The 18,386-nt window shown below is 45.7% G+C and overlaps 1 protein-coding gene across 6 annotated transcripts in view; it reads left to right on the forward strand.

Annotated features, from left to right (window-relative positions):
* Window positions 1–18,386, forward strand: part of SLC8A1 (solute carrier family 8 member A1) — a 303,130-nt gene that overhangs the window by 233,935 nt on the left and 50,809 nt on the right. For 4 of the 6 annotated variants that reach the window (XM_081854581.1, XM_081854579.1, XM_081854582.1 and 1 more), the window contains exon 3: window positions 16,456–16,562. In XM_081854581.1, coding sequence (XP_081710707.1) covers window positions 16,456–16,562 — 107 coding nt within the window. Of the gene's footprint in view, window positions 1–16,455; window positions 16,563–17,538; window positions 17,643–18,386 lie in introns of all 6 variants that reach the window. The other 2 variants (XM_081854580.1, XM_081854584.1) reach the window with 1 other exon arrangement.

Raw genomic sequence — 18,386 nt, forward strand, 5'->3', positions numbered from 1 at the left:
AAGAGGCCTCACTGAGGCCAGGGACATTGCTGCTGCTGCATCGTGAGTGCTTGGAGTGTAAGGCCCTCCCTCCTCAGGCTAATTCCATCTGGCCTAGGGGGTGGGGCCCAGGCTCACCTCCCTGATAAGGACGGTGCTGCTGCAGCAAATGCTAAAGATGTTTTATATATTTTAATGTGTTTTAAACGTGTTTTTATTGCTTATTTTGTTGTACCACCATGAATGGTGGGTTTTATCTATGTATTCTTGTTTCGTTCTATCTTGTTCTGTTTTGGGGTGGGATATTGAGTGGGGTGGGGATCGGTTTTTGTTTGGGCACAATTGTTTTTTGGTTGTTTTGTTTTTCTATTTTGTAAATGGAGGTTACTATGAGGCTTGGGATTGCTACCGTGGAGGGGCGAGGGAGGTATGGCGGTGGGGGCAGATGTTATAAGCGAAGGGGATCGAGATACGGATATGCTCGTACCCCTTCCAATCTGCGCCCCATCCCAAGAGACGAGGGTAGGGTGAGCAAGGATTACTCACCTCCTTCACTGGTGTTGTGCAATGCCAGGTCTATAGGCAACAAAACCGCCACCCTGCGAGATTTCTTTACCTCGCAGGGGGTCGACCTGGCTTGTGTGACGGAGACCTGGGTGCGCGAAGGGGTAACAGTTACCTTACGAGAGATGGCGCCCCCGGGTTTCTCTGTCCTCCACCAGTCACGGACTGTGGGCCGGGGGGGAGGGGTGGCATTATTAATCCGGGAAGATTGTTCTTTCAGGGCTCTACCATCGCCATCGATCCCCGGCATTGAATGTGTTGGCCTAGTGTGGGGCTCCGAGGAGAGCTTGGCTGTCTGGCTGGTGTACCGGCCACCTAGCGCACCAGCAGCCACCCTGTCAGGCCTGCTGGAGGCGGTGGCCGGCTGGGCCTTGGAGTTCCCTAACCTATTGGTATTGGGAGACTTCAACTTCCATGCTGATGCCGCTCCCTCCTCACAGGCTCTGGACCTGGTGTCTTCCATGGCGACACTAGGGCTCTCCCAGTTTGTTTCGGGCCCCACACATCAAGCAGGCCACACGCTGGATTTGATCTTTGGTGCCGGTATAGATGTGATCATGTCTCCTTCGATGAAGGTGCCATGGTCTGATCACTATGCTCTGAAAGCCAGGATTGACTTTCCACCCCCACCCTGCTTAGGTGGCGAGCCGATTTGGGCTCGCCCGCAGAGGCTGATGGACCCTGATAGATTCCGTCAAGCCTTGCGGGACCTTGCTCTCCCTGGCGACTCATTGACTGAGCTTGTTGAGGGCTGGAATACCCAGCTCCTGGCAGCCATCGATGAGATCGCACCTAAGCGCCCTCTGCGACCCCGCAGAAACCGGGCTCCCTGGTTTACCGAGGAGCTTCGGAAAATGAAGCGGGACCTCAGACGGCTAGAGCGAGTATGGCGGGGTGCCCGTGACGGAGCCTCAAGAACATCTTATAGGGTTTTTATGAAAACCTATGAGATGGCTGTGAAGGCCGCTAAGAAGTCTTACTTCTCGGCCTCCATTGCATCCGCTAGCTCTCGCCCGGCGCAATTATTTAGTATAATTCGGTCTTTAACGTCCCTTGAAGGACAGCCAAATTTAAATAACAATCTGACACACAGCTGTGAGGCATTTGCGAGCTTTTTTGCGGAGAAGGTCCTGTTGCTCCGCCATGACCTCCCTGCCAATTTGGATACAATAAAGGAACTGGAGGCCCCTCGACTGTCCTCGGGTTCAGTATTGGACCATCTTGACCGGATATCTCCAGCCGATGTGGACAGACTCCTCCAAGCTGGAAAGCCCACCACCTGTCCTCTTGACCCGTGCCCGTCATGGCTGATTAGAGCGTGTCCAGACGAGGTGCGGGCCCCCCTGGGGGATATCATCAATTTGTCCCTTGGCACCGGGATATTCCCAGGGGAACTGAAGGAGGCAGTGGTGCGTCCGCTCTTAAAGAAAACATCATTAGATCCCTTAGATCTATCCAATTACCGCCCGGTTTCGAATCTTCCATTCCTGGGTAAGGTGATTGAGAGAGCGGTTGCCGAACAGCTTGGTAGGTTTCTGGATGAAACATCTGCTCTGGATCCATTCCAGTCCGGCTTCCGTGCTGGCCATGGGACCGAGACGGCTCTGGTCGCCCTAACAGATGATCTCCGTAGGCAGCTGGATCGAGGCGGGTCGGGGCTGCTGATTCTTCTAGATCTGTCAGCAGCCTTCGACATGGTCGATCATGAACTCCTGGACCACCGCCTTGCCGACGTGGGGATCCAGGGCACAGTCCTTCAATGGCTGCGCTCGTTTCTCTCTGGTCGGGGACAGAGGGTGGCGCTCGGGGGGGAATTGTCATCGCGCCACTCCTTGGTGTGTGGAGTGCCTCAGGGTGCGATTCTCTCCCCGATGCTTTTTAACATCTTTATGCGCCCCCTCGCCCAGCTTGTCCGGAGTTTTGGGCTGGGTTGCCATCAGTATGCCGATGACACCCAACTCTATCTGTTGATGGATGGCCATCCTGACTCGGCCCCCGATACACTGGCGAGATGTCTGGAAGCTGTGGCTGGATGGTTACGTGGGAGCCGGTTGAAGTTAAATCCTTCGAAGACAGAGGTCCTCTGGCTGGGGCGGGATGATATGGGATTGAGGGGGCAACTCCCATCTCTTGCGGGGGTGCAACTAGTGCCAGCACCGTCCGTTAAGAGTTTGGGTGTAATCTTCGATACCTCCCTCTCTATGGAGGCGCAGATTACAGCTATAACAAAGGCGGCATTTTTTCATCTCCGCCAAGCTAAGCAGTTGGCCCCTTATCTCTCTCGCCCTGACCTAGCCACTGTGATCCATGCGACGGTCACCTCCAGACTGGATTATTGTAACTCGCTCTACGTGGGGCTGCCCTTAAGACTGACCCAGAAACTCCAGCGGGTGCAGAATGCCGCGGCGAGACTCCTTATGGGGTCTTCGCTGCGAGATCACATTCAACCGGTACTATACCAGCTGCACTGGCTCCCGGTGGAGTACAGGATCAGGTTTAAGGTGCTGGTTTTAACCTTTAAAGCCCTATACGGCCTAGGACCCTCGTACCTACGGGACCGCCTCTCCTGGTATGCCCCACAGAGAAACCTACGGTCTGCAAATAATAACATCCTCAAGGTCCCAGGCCTCAGAGAGGTTAGGCTGGCCTCAACTAGAGCCAGGGCCTTCTCGGCTGCGGCTCCAATCTGGTGGAACGCTCTGTCACAAGAGACTAGGGCCCTGCGGGACCTGACATCCTTCCGCAGGGCCTGCAAGACAGAGTTGTTCCACCAGGCCTTTGGTCAGGGCGCAGCCTGACTCCCTCCTCTGGCAACCTGCTTGGAATCTTGCTTAATTAGTTGCCATTAATTTGATTTTAATTGATTTTTATAATGTAATATTTTTAGAATGTGTGAATATTTGATTGTTTGATTGTTGATTGTTGTTAGCCGCCCTGAGCCCGGCTTCGGCTGGGGAGGGCGGGATATAAATAAAATTTATTATTATTATTATTATTATTACTTGCATGCCAAAAATGGTTTCTAAGCAGTTTATAAGTACGTAGGAAATCAATTATAAAATAGCCATACATGATGAAATACACAATAAGAAAATTTCATCAAAACATTAAAAACATTCATAATTAAAATATACGATACAACAAGCTCATTGAAAAGCATAACAATTAAAACAGTTAAAAGAACATTTAGAACATTAGATCTGAACGTTCCAAGTTCAAGATGTGTCTTCAAGAGCTGGCAGAACGCCAATACTGATGGGCTTCTCATGGACACAACACTGGTGCCACCAATGAAAAAGCCTGCCTCCATGTTACTGTCTTAGTGATAAGGCTGTGGCATTTCTTGCACAGCCAACCTGCGTTTTTGCATTAGCGACAGTAATCAAAATTCCCTTACTAGTTTCTTGTCAATGCTGCTACTAGATAACATGACATGCAATAAATTTTTCATGGAAGTCATTAGACTGACTATTAAATTCTAGCTGATGTGTTACGTCTAATGTTTGTTGGTGGGCATGCCAGTTTTTCATATATTTTGGCACCTCTGTTCTTTGAGAGTGGGGAAGGGCGAACAGTAGAGGGCAGGGCATCCAATTTGAAAGAGCAATGCACAATTGGGTAGGGCTCTCAGAGGGATCTCATAATTCCTGCTACGAGTGATGTTTTCATTCTTCAGATAACACAGCCCACTCCAGAGAGCTGGCATACTCCTAAGTATATAAGAGCGTATGGAGCTCCATCAAACAGGCCCTGGAGCAGAGAATTAAATCTCATTGTGATTTACTGTCTCCATTTCTCTGCCAGGTATTTCTCTTTGGGGATTGCAAGCCAATAGCTAAGGGCTGTGCTCCCAGGGAGGAGATAATTTCTTAGCCCTTTAATGCAGCTTGATCTCATTTCCATGTATCACGTCATGAAATGAAGGCAGGGGTGGTTTATTTTTTATTTTTAGAACCACTCTTTCAGAATTGGCCAGCTCAAGTAAGAAAAGTTGGCTGAAAGGAAGCAGCTCACAATCATTCTGGAATCTTGCACACTTTAAAGCTAGGAGAAAGAAGCACACACATTTCACTACCTAGCCCTAAGAGTAAGCCAACTGTAGTTTAGATGCCCTCAATTCTAGTGTTCTATACCATTGTAAACAGATTTTCAGACCTCCTGGGAGATAAAAACAGCTGGCCAGAATTTAACAGCAAAAGAGGTAGCACAGGAATATTAAACCCCCCCTTCCCCTACCTCTGCCTTCTCCAGTGAAAAACACCTTCTCAAGACTACTTTGAACAGAGAAAGGGCCAATCAGTGCTTTGCTACCCAATTGCAGTCTAAGATGTAGCTTTCCACTTAAGAGTCATGTTTGACCAAATGCAAACGGTGATATTACCAAATTAAAGGTAAAGGTAAAGGTACCCCTGCCCGTACAGGCCAGTCGTGTCCGACTCTAGGGTTGTGCGCCCATCTCACTTAAGAGGCCAGGGGCTAGCGCTGTCCGGAGACACTTCCGGGTCACATGGCCAGCGTGACGAAGCTGCTCTGGCGAGCCAGCACCAGCGCAGCACACGGAAACGCCGTTTACCTTCCTGTTGGAGTGGTACCTATTTATCTACTTGCACTTAGGGGTGCTTTCGAACTGCTAGGTGGGCAGGAGCTGGGACCGAAAGACGGGAGCTCACCCCGCCGTGGGGATTCGAACCGCCGACCATACGATCGGCAAGTCCTAGGCACTGAGGTTTTACTCACAGCGCCACCCGCATCCCATTACCAAATTAGCTCTCACCAAATTATCCACTTTATTTGTGCAGTTCAATAACATTCAGCATTATTCCTTATTATTAGTAGGAAGTCTTAAGCATGTATCACAGAGGTTGAAATGTAGTTGGAACAGATGGGTGATTCCTCTCCAGTGAGTATACAGTTCCTTTTTGGGTAGCAATAACCATTCATCAAATGTATTCTGTGAATTACGCATGAACAATCAATTATTCATAGTCTTCTGTTTTCCGACTTAAAAACCAAAACCAAAAAAACAATTCCCCTCATGGCATATTCAGTATGTTGTGATAAAAACATTATCAATTCCTATTTGGCATTCTGACTTACCTGACTGCACAGGGCAGCAAAGAGAAAGGTGACATTGACATTTACTGGGTGAAATAAGAGCTTGGAAAATTATATGCAAGGTTCAGGTAGAGCAGGTGACTGTAAAAATTGCATTTTAACACCTGGAATGGAAAAACATTCCCCTAAATGACTGTAGTGTGTTATCTGTAAAATAGCCGGACGTGTGTGTTTTCAAAACACTTTTCTCTGAAAGTTGCCAACTTAGGATTCTGGAAGAGAGTTATAATTTCGTTTTGTATGTTAAAATCATAATCTAAACTCGATAAAATATCACTTATGCTGGGAAATATATAAAAGGTAATTGTTTGTATCCTCCCTTAAGGGTCATGTTGGCTCCTTCTTGAGGCAGAATGCCTACCTGCACCACGTAAAAGCAGTTTATGGTGATGAGCATCTTTAGGACTAAATGGGTTATTTAAGAGATAGGTTTAACTACCACCTTACTTGCATTGCCCCTGATTGATCAGACATAACCTTTGTTCTGATTGGTCCTTGACTCTTTATCATCTTGAATCAGTTTTTTCCAGCCTCCTGTTGTGAGCAGCTATGTAGAACAAGTTCCTTCCTCTTCTTTGCAAGGTTGCAATGCCTCCAACTGAAGTGGAAGTGCTTTTTGTACCTCAGAAAACAAGTAACCCGTGCCAGTGCTGAATGGCGAACCAAAGTGGTATAGCTGATAGAGTGCTGGACTTAGAGCAGGAGGACTTAAATTCAAATCTGTGTTCAGCCATAAAGGTCATTTGGTGATCTTGGACCAGTTACTATCTCTTAGTCTAGCCTACCTCACCTAGGGATGTTGTGTAGATAAAGAAGAGACTAGATATTTTTCCTTAGAAGACAAGTATGATACAGATATAATAAATCCCCATTGCAAGAACCAGAAACCAACTATATAATTATGTTTATTAGGTGAAAAATTGCAGTGATGTAAACGATTTGGAGCCAGCACAGGATTCGTAGGCAAAAGTCACAAACCAGCTACATAATTTATTTCACTAGGTGTAGATTTGCAGTAGTGCAATAGGTCTAGAACCAGCATTACATTGGCAAGAGGAGCAGGGCCAGTTTACTTGTCCTTTCCTACCAAAATGAAGTAGCTTCAGAATCACTATTGTCTGCACCACTGAAGCTGATGCATTGTGTTAGAACTAGTCTTCCGCCTCATTTTCACTGTATCAGTGGGGGCACTGATTTTTTTTTCATTTTTAACTCTTTGGGCAGTTAACAAGCACAAGGCCAGTGAAGATCACGAAGCACTTTGCACTTGAAAATTGTTATGTGATTTCCCCTGCACTTGGTTACATGACATGTGCAGTGGTCCTAGTGACTTTAAACCAGGCATGGATAATTGTGCACCAGATTTCACACTCCCTGAATGATGAGAAATAGTCTCCTTTACTCAGCAAGGGCACATGTGGAAGCTTGCACATCCCCTGATGAATTTGGAATCATGGAAGACTTCTTCTGTGCTGCATATATGGACCAAACACTCAGGGGAAGCGCCTGCCATTCACGGCACTTTAGTGGGAATTTTATGCGTAGCACCAAACGGTTCAGCGCTCTCAGATTTGACCACCTGTTAAGAAGTGGGATGGGGGAACCTGGGCTTGGGTTTGAGCACTCCAGACCCAAACTGCTGAATACCACTGCCAGTCATCTGCATTGGCAGATCTATGCCCAGGGAGCCGCTATGGCCCATAGCGAGAGCCATATGGCACATGGCGAGAGCCAGTGTGGTGTAGTGGTTAAGAGCGGTAGACTCGTAATCTGGTGAACCGGGTTCGTGTCTCCGCTCCTCCACACACAGCTGCTGGGTGACCTTGGGCTAGTCACACTTCTCTGAAGTCTCTCAGCCCCACTCACCTCACAAAGTGTTTGTTGTAGGGGAGGAAGGGAAAGGAGAATGTTAGCCGCTTTGAGACTCCTTAGGGTAGTGATAAAGCGGGATATCAAATCCAAACTCCTCTTCTTCTTCTTCTTCTTCTTCTTCTTCTTCTTCTTCTTCTTCTTCATCATCATATACTTGAGGGGCAATATTGATTAAGAGTGGTTTGCGACTTTTACAGACATCCCTCCATGACACTAAATATTCTTGCAAAAGCAAGAATCGACGTTAAACCGTCAGCGCATTACTAACCATGTTAAGAGCGCAAGTGAAGCACTATCCTGTAAAACGATAGAGTTTGCATAAGCCCTGGTTGGCCACGCTTTTGCTGACATGTGCTGTTGAGGTTGGCCGCAACCCCGTAGTTAAGTGAAAGAGAGTAATCATCCTCTCAATTTGCTTTGCAGTCTAAGAGAGGATTGCAGGGTAGGGAGACAAATTGTTTTCGTTGCCTTTCAGCGGAAAGTGCTAATAGAATAAGGCCTCTGGTGTTGACTGCTTTCTCTCACTTCCTCTCCACCTCATGTTCTGGTTTGGCCTCCAATCATTAGATGCTAACGGCTGTCTAAGAGCATGTTAGAATACAGACAATAGCTACACATATTGACAGAGCCTTCTTCCCTATCTGGCCAGCCTGTTTGTGCTGCCTGTGCAATGAGAACAAGGGACCAGGACTGGTCCTACCATTAGAAGACTTGTTTACTTGAGATGCAAGTGGGAAGCTTGTGCAGGCAGCGATCCAAATTAACTTTGGCTCTCTGAAAATGACGTTCGTTTCTCTCCAGCTATGCCAGCCAATAATTGTTTGGGGAAAGGGCACATCAACAGCTTCAGGAGGCCATCTCAAGTAATGACATTATAGAATCGGCAAAGGTATGTTTGGTTTTTGGAGGCAGATTGCTGGCACAAACGTCTAGGTCTGAGTTGCTGTTGTCAGCTTTGCATCTATGTCTGTTTGTAGTAAAAACGAGGAGGCAGGGAATTATTACACATTTCCACAGAAATCTTCTTTTATGTTTTTTAATAAAAAATGTGGAAGGGGGGGTGTTATATTGGCTTTCTCATTTTTGCTCCTAATTAGCAGTCCGCAGTTGCCTGGAAACACAAATTAGTGCCATGTGTTGGCTGTAGCTTCATAGATAAGAGAATGTTCAGCCTCGTGTGCCTCCTTTACCTCTTTGGCTACACTGGCATTTGTCGTTAGTTTTAATAACATAGCATCTTCTCCTTTTTTCTTCCTTCATTTTAATAAAGTGATACTATGCAGCAGTTGCATCCATACAGCCACCCCTGAAGGAGTCTGTTTGTGCAGTAGAATGCAGAGCTGGAGATTAGAGTTCCACAGCTCCAAGAATGATAGTTATTAAAATTTGGCCTCCCGACTCTGCAAAATGTACCCAGTTCAGGTATAAAATGATTGTTGTAAAGGTAAAGGTAAAGGTACCCCTGCCCGTACAGGCCAGTCGTGTCCGACTCTAGGGTTGTGCCGACTCTAGGGTTGTGCCGGGGGCCAGCGCTGTCCGGAGACACTTCTGGGTCACGTGGCCAGCGTGACAAAGCTGCATCTGGCGAGCCAGCGCAGTACACGGAAACGCCGTTTACCTTCCCGCTATAAAGCGGTCCCTATTTATCTTCTTGCACCCGGGGGTGCTTTCGAACTGCTAGGTTGGCAGGCGCTGGGACCAAGCAACGGGAGCGCACCCCGCCGCGGGGATTTGAACCGCCGACCTGACGATCGGCAAGTCCTAGGCCCTGAGGTTTTACCCACAGCACCACCCGCGTCGTAAAGGTAAAGGTAAAGGTACCCCTGACCGTACGGGCCAGTCGTGTTCAGGTATAAAATGATTGTTGTAGCGATTATTAATTGGAAAAAACTATTACCATACCCTGTGACATAGGTTAGGCTGAGAGGCAGTGGCAAGCCCAAGGTCAGCCAATGAGTTTCATGGTAGAATGGGGATCTTTCTTTCTTTGGCGATCACTCATAGCTGAGTAAAATTGTCTTCCATAAACATTGTGGATCCACACATCATTCCACATTGGGGTCCTAGATATCCAGGTGGGAGTTGATCATGGTGTAGGTTTGCCAAGCGTACTTTCCTCTTAGCACATTTCTCCCTTGCGTCCTGAGTTCGAGCATCTTCAAAGCCCATGACACCTTTGGTAAAGGCTGTTCTCCAACTGGAGCATTCGCAGGCCAGAGTTTCCCAGTTGTCAGTGTTTATACGACATTTTTTTTTAAGATTTGCCTTGAGAGAGTCTTTGAACCTCTTTTGTTGATCACTGGTATTACGCTTTCCATTTTTAAGTTCGGAATAGAGTAGTTGCTTTGGAAGACAAAAATCAGGCATCCGCACAACATACTCTAACCTGGACTAGGATTTGGGAGATCAGGGTTCAAACCCTCACTCTTCCGTGAAGCTCACTGACTGAACTTAGGCCAGTCTCTGCCTCTCAACCTAACCTAACTCACAGGGCTGATGTGGGAATTAAATGAGTGGGGGAGGGGTAGAGCCACGTATGCCACCTTGAACTCCTTGGAGGGAAAAAATGTATTATATAAATGCAGTAAACTAGCCAACAAACAGAAATGGCTAACTGGCAAGCTGTGGGCAAGATCACACAGTTCATTCATAAAGAAAAGTACCGTATTTTTTGCTCTATAAGACTCACTTTTTCCCTCCTAAAAAGTAAGGGGAAATGTGTGTGCATCTTATGGAGCGAATGCAGGCTGCGCAGCTATCCCAGAAGCCAGAACAGCAAGAGGGATCGCTGCTTTCACTGCGCAGCGATCCCTCTTGCTGTTCTGGCTTCTGAGATTCAGAATATATTTTTTCTTGGTTTCCTCCTCCAAAAACTAGGTGCGTCTTGTGGTCTGGTGCGTCTTATAGAGCAAAAAATACGGTAAGTTGTTTTCCAAAGGTGCGGGAGTGTGAGAGAGATATTTCCATGCTTTAATGCTAACACCCCTCTTTAGATTTTGCATGTGATTGTCAGGGACTGGCTGGGCAAAGAGGAGTGGTGGGAGGCCACAGCCAGGGAATGCCCAAGGGAAACTCCAGAGGAGGAAGGTTCAGAGCCTAGGGATTAGTGGTGGGACACTGAGGAAAGGTCAGAGGGAGAAGGAGAGTTTGGATACTGAAAGGACAACAGGGTTCAGTGAGCAGGAGGAACCTGGGACAGGGAGCAGTTCAGACTCTGAGGCTGAAGCTGAAGCTGAAGCAGAGGAGGGGCATCAAAAGGCTGCTCCAGGGAATCTCCCTCTCCTGCTGTGACGAGCTCCTCTCCCCCCTTGTCTCTAAACAGGATAATGAGGAGGGTGGAACAGAGGCCAGAGGTGGGCAGATGCAGTTTGAGACTGCTTGGGAAACATCTAGGAGAGGAGGAGCCTTAGAAGGGATGGAAAGCAGGGACCTTCAGTCCCGGCAAATGCTCCATAGGGGCAAGACCTACTGGGAAGTGATGCTGAGTTGTATGCCATTTCATTGAATAAAGAGTTACCTTCACTGACAACGGAGCCCTGCGTCTTTCGGGCTGACCTGCACCTGACTCCTTACCTGTAGAGCCCTATGTCTGAAACTGAAGGAGTCTGTTTGTGCAGTAGAAATCAGAGTTGGAGGGCAGATTGTCCTCCGCCCAAGAATTCTTGTTATTTCAGTTTGGCTTCCCGCCTCTGCAAAATCTCCCCAGCCTTGGTATAAAATTATTGCTGTAGCGATCATTAATGGAACAAACTATTGCAAATATTCATGGGGCGGGAGGAACCAATCACAGCTATGTCACAGCCTTGTAACTTTTCATAGCTATCTTTTGCTTGGAGTAAATGAGTTTTATTGTAAGCATGAAGGGCAAACATAATAGGCTTTTGGCTTAGTATGAGGAAGCACATCTCTCTGTGTGTGCTTGTGCTTCTCCAACAATGCGTTCTTTGCTGTTGGATCTAAATTATGAAAAGAGAGAAGAATGCAGTGCTGATAACAACCTTAGCAAAGCACTTTCTGATGAAATTCGAAAGTAGATGGGAAGGGAGTCACACTAGGTTGGCCGATTTCATAGAACCAAAGGTAATCAAGTTTGATACTCCATCCATTAATGCCTACTTGCTTTCTGCAGTCCTCAACAGAAAAGAAAGATAGTCACAACGGCAACAAAAAACCACAAAAGACCTGTCCAGGCTACATCTCTCAGAATTTGGGTTTTTTATCCCAGCTTTCCTTGTGCTGCCTTATAGATACTGTGGGTTTGGCTGCTGCTGTTTTGACCACTGTTTTTGCTGTGTTACCATGTTCTAATGTTCATTATTTTTTGCGTATTATTTTGTCCATATTGTAAACCTATGGTGAAGGGTGGTACATTCACCATTCAAAGGATAGGTAGGTCCAGCAGGTAGACAACAGCTTCAGAGTGTACCATAGTACGAAAGCCTATAAAAAAAGAATAAATTAAACGAACTGAGATAGCCCAAGCAGACAGTCTCCCATCTTATGCAGTATAATATTTCATGAAAACATATAAGCCTGTCTGCACCAAATATCTTGTGCCATTTGATTTCACTGTCTTTGCAGCAGTATTCACCAACCTGGAGCCCTCCAGATGTTTTGGGCCATAGCTCCCATCCGCACCAAGCAGCATAGCTGTCCTGGCTGAGACTGATGGGTGTTGGAGTCCAAAAAGGCACTAGGTTGTAGAAGCCTGGTGTACAGGATTTCTGTTGCTATGCACTCCTTCCTCCAAGATTTGCTTGATTAGGTTTTTCATCTGGTTTGTTTTTCTAAAATGAGCCTTTTGCACTGTTGCACCTTAATAAATGTGATGCGTTGTGCTGGAGAGAGAGGAACGTTGAGATGGGATTTGAAGTATCTGAGTGAAGTCGTATGCACCAGCCACAATGACACACACTGGATGTAACAGAAATAAAAATGTTTTGATAATGAAGAAGGGGCAGGGCAATGTAGTTGAGACAGTGGGACATTTGCAGTGTATGGGTATGTGTTTAATGGCAAGAAATCCTTGCAAGCCGCAGAGTTCGTTTGATAAGATAAACACCTCCATCCTTCTCTATAAATTGAATCACTTTTATGCATAAGGTGGGAGAAATGGTATATTTTGGAAAACTGTTATGTCAAGAAAGAGTCACCTGGTTGAACAAGAGGTTATACAGGTCTTAGGCGGGGTTTGCTGCAGTTGAGCTTTTTCTGTATGCAGCTTTTTCATCTTTTTATTTTCCTTTATTACATTGATAAATTCTCCCATAACAGATGGAATCTGCTGGGATGGTGGTTCAAGATAAGAAGGTGCGAGGATAGGTCAAGCTTCTCTGTTAAGGCATCAGACAAAAATATAATTGAATTTTCTCTTTGAAAAAGAACAACAAACCAACAGCTATGAGGACCAAAGAAGTATTCTTCAAACTTGCTTACCTGCCATTTCTTCCATTCTCAAGCATCCCTTTGCATTTCCAGACTGTGAAAAGCCATGGATAAATAGTTTCCTATGAAAGCTTGTTGAGGTGTATCTTTTTATAGCCAACACTGAATGGCCAGACTAGATGATTTCATGCACAGATTTTGTGACATCCATCTACTCTTTTTTGCTGTTTTATTCATTTTTACGGACGCTTAAAAACATCCAAGACCAGTTTCAAGCATCTAGAAATAGCCAGTCATATTTACTTTGTCAGATGCCTTTTGTAGCCTGATTCCGTCACTACCGAAAACCCTAAGGCTGCCCTAAGCTCCTCCATTCCTGTGTATCACTACAGGATGGAAAACAGTGCAAATTATATTTGTTTGAAAATAGTGGATGAGCCATGGCATCCTGTGTATTCAAAGGATTCAAACCCACACAGTTTGGTCCCAAACTGTCATAAAGAATTAAAAAGATAAACGTATGAAAACAGCCTGAGGCAAAGCTGCTCTAACCCAGTGTTGTCTACTCTGGCTGGCAGCACCTCTCCGGCGTCTCAGCCAAAGGGGCTTCCCAACCACAATAGCACCTTCTGCATGCAAAACATGTATTCTAAAACTGAGCTATCCCCACCCCCACCATCACTTGCTACACAACTCGTCATAACATATACAAATCAGGGGCCTAAAAGGGAAGACAATTGTAAGTAGGTTACATTTTTTTTTCCAGGTAAGTGTTTGACATTTCTGGTTGTTGGAAGTTAAGTCTAGTTCTTTTAAAGGCCGTTGTGCTGAAAATCCTCATGCATATATCAACAGCTCTTGGCAAGGACAGCTTCATTTGCATCCTCTCTTCCTGGCCTTTTCAGTTTGATTATGGAAGTAACTGGGGACACTCGTTTTCAGTGTTCACATCAAACGAAAGGAAGCCCATTTTCACCATCCATTTTTAAAACTCCATCCCACCCTGCGGACACACAAACACACACAGAGTTCAGTAGACTAGAATGACAGTCAAAGGACGCCGAAGTGGAAACCTGGGATAACATGCTGTTTAGCTCTGAAGCGCCACGTTAATAATGTGCAGAATCAGACATACCATAAGATACAGCAGGGTAGAGAGCAAGGAAAGAGCAGTGTCCCCTGGCAGACTGGAAAATAAGGCTGACGTACCTTGAGCATCATTGCTGTGTTTGTGTGGGAGATTGAGACACTGATGGATGGATGCAATGACTGATCGGTTTTAGGGTAATAGAATGCGTTTGCATATAGGTATAGATGTATAAATTAGTGGCTCATACAGCATGGCTTTCTGAGTGAATGTTTTCTTTTCTGCTATAATCTATCCTGAGAATTTCTGATTATCCAACTCTCCAGTGGCGTTGCTACTTATTTTCCGTTTTCCTTTTAAGTAGAAAAAAAGGAAAAGAAAGTGGATGAAGCAATTTAGGCTTAGATCCTCTTGATGAAGAGGGTTGATTTAGGAACACAGAGAGCTGCCCTATACTAAGTCAGCTCATTAGTCCATCTTCAGTATTTCAAACAGGGCCTCTCCTAGCCTTACCTGAGGTGTTCTGCGCACCAAGCAGATGCTCTGCTACTGAGCTGTGGTCCTTCATGCCGCTTTCATGCCACTTTTTCCTGCCTGAAGAAATGTAGTGGATGCCCAAGAGCAGTTTGCAGCTATTTGCATTCATTCCAACCCACTTTGCTTAGGAAGAAAAAACAGATTCAGAAGCAACAGCAGGGCAAAACTCCTACTGCAGTCTACAGAGTTGTGAGCAAGATTTCTCATGCACTAGAACACTTATCTTCTTCAGATGTTAAAATGTGGGCGGGAAGATAAGATATTGCTGGACATGATGAAAAGGGCCCCAGTGTTCCATTTGTCTTTGGAGGGATTACGGGGGCGATTGTGGAGTCTTAGGCTTTGTACACATTGCTGTTACCTCTGGGTCCAATGCACTCCCACCGCTGGTTTTTGAAACTGTGTACCTGTGGTGTTAGCCACAATCCATACCTATCCTGTAGTTGAGAAATCCTGCTGTTTTATGTGTTTCCCCTCATCCTATTTGAAAATGTAAGCCACATTCACTTTGCAGTTAAGTGGGGTGTGTACATTTGAGATAGCCATTGTGCACGCACAGATGACAGCTTCATGACTAGGAGTTCAGGGAGAGAGAGGGCAGTTACTGACACAGAGAAACAAACAGGTAATGTGCATTGGGTGAAAACATCCCTGCCCTCTGTCTGATGTGTGCAGCAATGTGCAAATGTGACTTTGGGGGGAACAAGCTCACTGCATTTTAAGCTGCTAAGGCGTACCAAGCCTTAGACTGCAATCCTGTGCATGCTTAACTGGCAGTAAGTCATGCTAAACAGCTCTCTTATGGTGCAACCTGAATATTTTTGCACTTAGCATGGGGAAACTGAATGAGCAGCACAATCTTAAACATGTTCACTTGGGAGCAAGGCCTTTGGATTTCAATGGCAGCTGCTCTCTGATGGGGAATCTTTCCCAGGAGATACTGGGGACTGAGCCTGAGACCTTCTACATGCGACGCAGGTGCCCTGCCACTGACCTATTGCCCTTCCCCAACATCGCATGATGTGACTGTGAAGCAGCAATGCCCTGATGCCATATCCAGATTTGCAGATCCTACACTCCCCTCCATTGGAACCATAAGGATGCAGAGCAAAAGTAGGCAATACAGGAGCATACCCATATTTTCAAACCACACTGCTGGTGGCTTCCTAACTTAGATAGTAGCAAGTGCTGTCTAATGCAGCTTTGAGCATCTCCATCAGCCTTCCAATTCCCAGGGTTCCTCAGGAGATGCCAGGTCAGCTAAAGTGGTATACAACCAATGTAGGTTTTATTGTGTACATATGCCCTAGAGTGACAGCAGAGCACACAAGTTAGATGACTTCCACTATGGGATGCAATAGCATTCACCCTCATAAGATGGAGTCGATGACCACCAACTGGGATGATGGTTTCAGGAGAGGATTAGACTCATTCATGGATGGGAAAGCTATCGATGGATACCAGCCATAATGGCCACCTCCAGTGTGTGAGGCAGTATACCTCTTTGTAGCCACTGGGAATCACAAGTGGGGAGAATGCTTTTGCGGTCTTGTTCTGCTTGTGAGCTTCTCATTGGCATCTGGTTGAAAAGGATGCCACGTGAGAATAGGATGCTAGACTAGATGGGCCTTGGATTTGATTCAGCAGGTCTCTTCTTACGTTCCTCAAAAAATTATCCCATGCAGTTGTGGGTTTTGCAGAGGCATTTGTGAGCTGTTGCATATTACTAACATAGAATGCCATCATTTCAAGTGCATGGTGCAATAACCCACTGATTTCTTCCTTGAATTTGTGCAGTTTCCTCTTTTTTCTTTTACTTCCTTCCCTTTCTTTTCTTTTTCTTTTCTTTTTTTACTTCCCTCGCCTTACTCTTGAATCTGTATTCTTCTCCTTCTCCTTCTCCTTCTCTGTTTCAGCAAAGTGGTATCAATCAAAGTAATTGATGATGAGGAGTATGAGAAAAACAAGACATTCTACGTTGAGATTGGGGAGCCCCGTCTGGTGGAGATGAGTGAAAAGAAAGGTGAAAAGGACCGGCTGTGTGGGGCTGAGCCCTACCTGTATGCACCTGACTTGATCACTCATGGATGCCTGGCACATTCCCATTCATGGAGTCTCAAAAACACACATTCCATTATCTATGTAAAGGAGCAGAGAGCTGAGTCACTGGCCACAGAGGCCGTTGCTAGAATGTCCTGAGCTCAAGTTTTCCATTTGCTGTAAAATTCAGGCACAATCTTGGAAAAAGTACCATCTGGTTAATTTAAATTCTATTTAGTTCAGCAGAACAACCAGTATTTAACCTATGTTCAATACTGGTATGGCAAGCAAAAACCTTTTTCCTCTTGACTGAGGTCCAGGGCACCGTACTGTGTGACAAATCTGTGTTCTTCCATGAAGCTAAATTGGTGGCTGTGAGGAAATGGTGTTATAATTCCTTTCAGGCATTCATTCTCTGGAGAATGAACACCCGTGTGGGGCAAAAAGGACGAGTAGCAGGTTTTGTGAACAAGGGCTGGATTCAGACAGTCTAATGTGTTCACATGGGTCGTGGGGAGAACCTGCCAAGGTTCTTAGTGTCACACACATTCCTTCTCCATAGAATGAACGTCTGAAAAGGGCTCATGCCTCACCTTTATCTACGTTATAGGTTGTTTGAATAAACTGTCTTAACCTCTCGAGATTCAGAGACTTATGCTTGAGATAAAATACTGGCACGGTTGTAATTAGAATCAAATCCTCCTTGGCTCTACCTGAATGCAAAGCTAACTTTGTGAGGGGGTTCTTAACCAAACGGAATCAGACAACGAGGTTTCTGGAACAGAGGTTTTCTGCTCTTTTACATACATAAAAGAGGGATGTGTGGCAGTGTGTTCCCCTCCATTGCCATTGCAGACTGCCGCTACCTCGACTGGTCAGACTTAAAAGCATGTGTGTGCTTGTGTGTGTGTGTGTGTAAAGCCAACCATTTGTTTTGCCTTTGTCTTGTTTCCCCACAGGAAATACATTACCCTTAGAATACTTGACCGAGAGGAATATGAGAAAGAGTGCAGTTTCTTCCTTGTGCTTGAGGAACCAATATGGATCCGAAGAGGAATGAAAGGTGTGAGAGCAAACCCAGGCAGCTCACAAGAAACTGGGGACTTCTTCCTCTGATTATGTTTCTCTCCTCTCACAACTTTCTGACTTGGCTTCCACTTAGCTTGCCCCTGGCCTCTGTCAAAGTTCAGCAGTTTTAATTTAGTTTCTCTCTCTCTCTTCCTTTTTTTGAAAAGAAATAAAAATGATGACATTCCTGCTGCTTATTACGTCCTGCTTAAATACATCATAAAACATAAATAATATAACGGGCCCTTTGAAGTGAATAATATAAAATCCAAATAATAGGACATAGGGTTTATGATAACCCAGTATATTATAGCCAAGTATCATTCTCACAGATCCAGTTTCCACAGTACCCTCTTAATAAGACCCAAACTATATATTACACACCACATGTAGTAGTAGCCTTTGTGTTGAAGTCAGACACAGCGAATTAACTGTACAATGCCTTAGACTTTTCTCTCCCGTTCGTCTGTTCCAGGGTACTGACCACGGTGCAGGGGGTGGAATCATAGATATTACGGAATATCCACATCCATCCAACACCCCCTCTCTCATCCTAACCTACCTTGCAAGGTTGTTGTGAGCATAAAACAGGATAACTCCATCTATGCCACCCTGAGCTCCTTGGAGAAAGGTCAAGATGCAATGTGATAATTATTAAGCAGCAGCTACTGCTGCTGCAAAACAGACTTTCAGACTACCCCTAACTCCTCTTCCAGAGGTTGCAACAGGCAAAGTAGTG

This window comes from Podarcis erhardii, assembly GCF_964252035.2.
Source record: "Podarcis erhardii genome assembly, chromosome: 3".
Taxonomy (NCBI): Eukaryota; Metazoa; Chordata; class Lepidosauria; order Squamata; family Lacertidae; genus Podarcis; species Podarcis erhardii.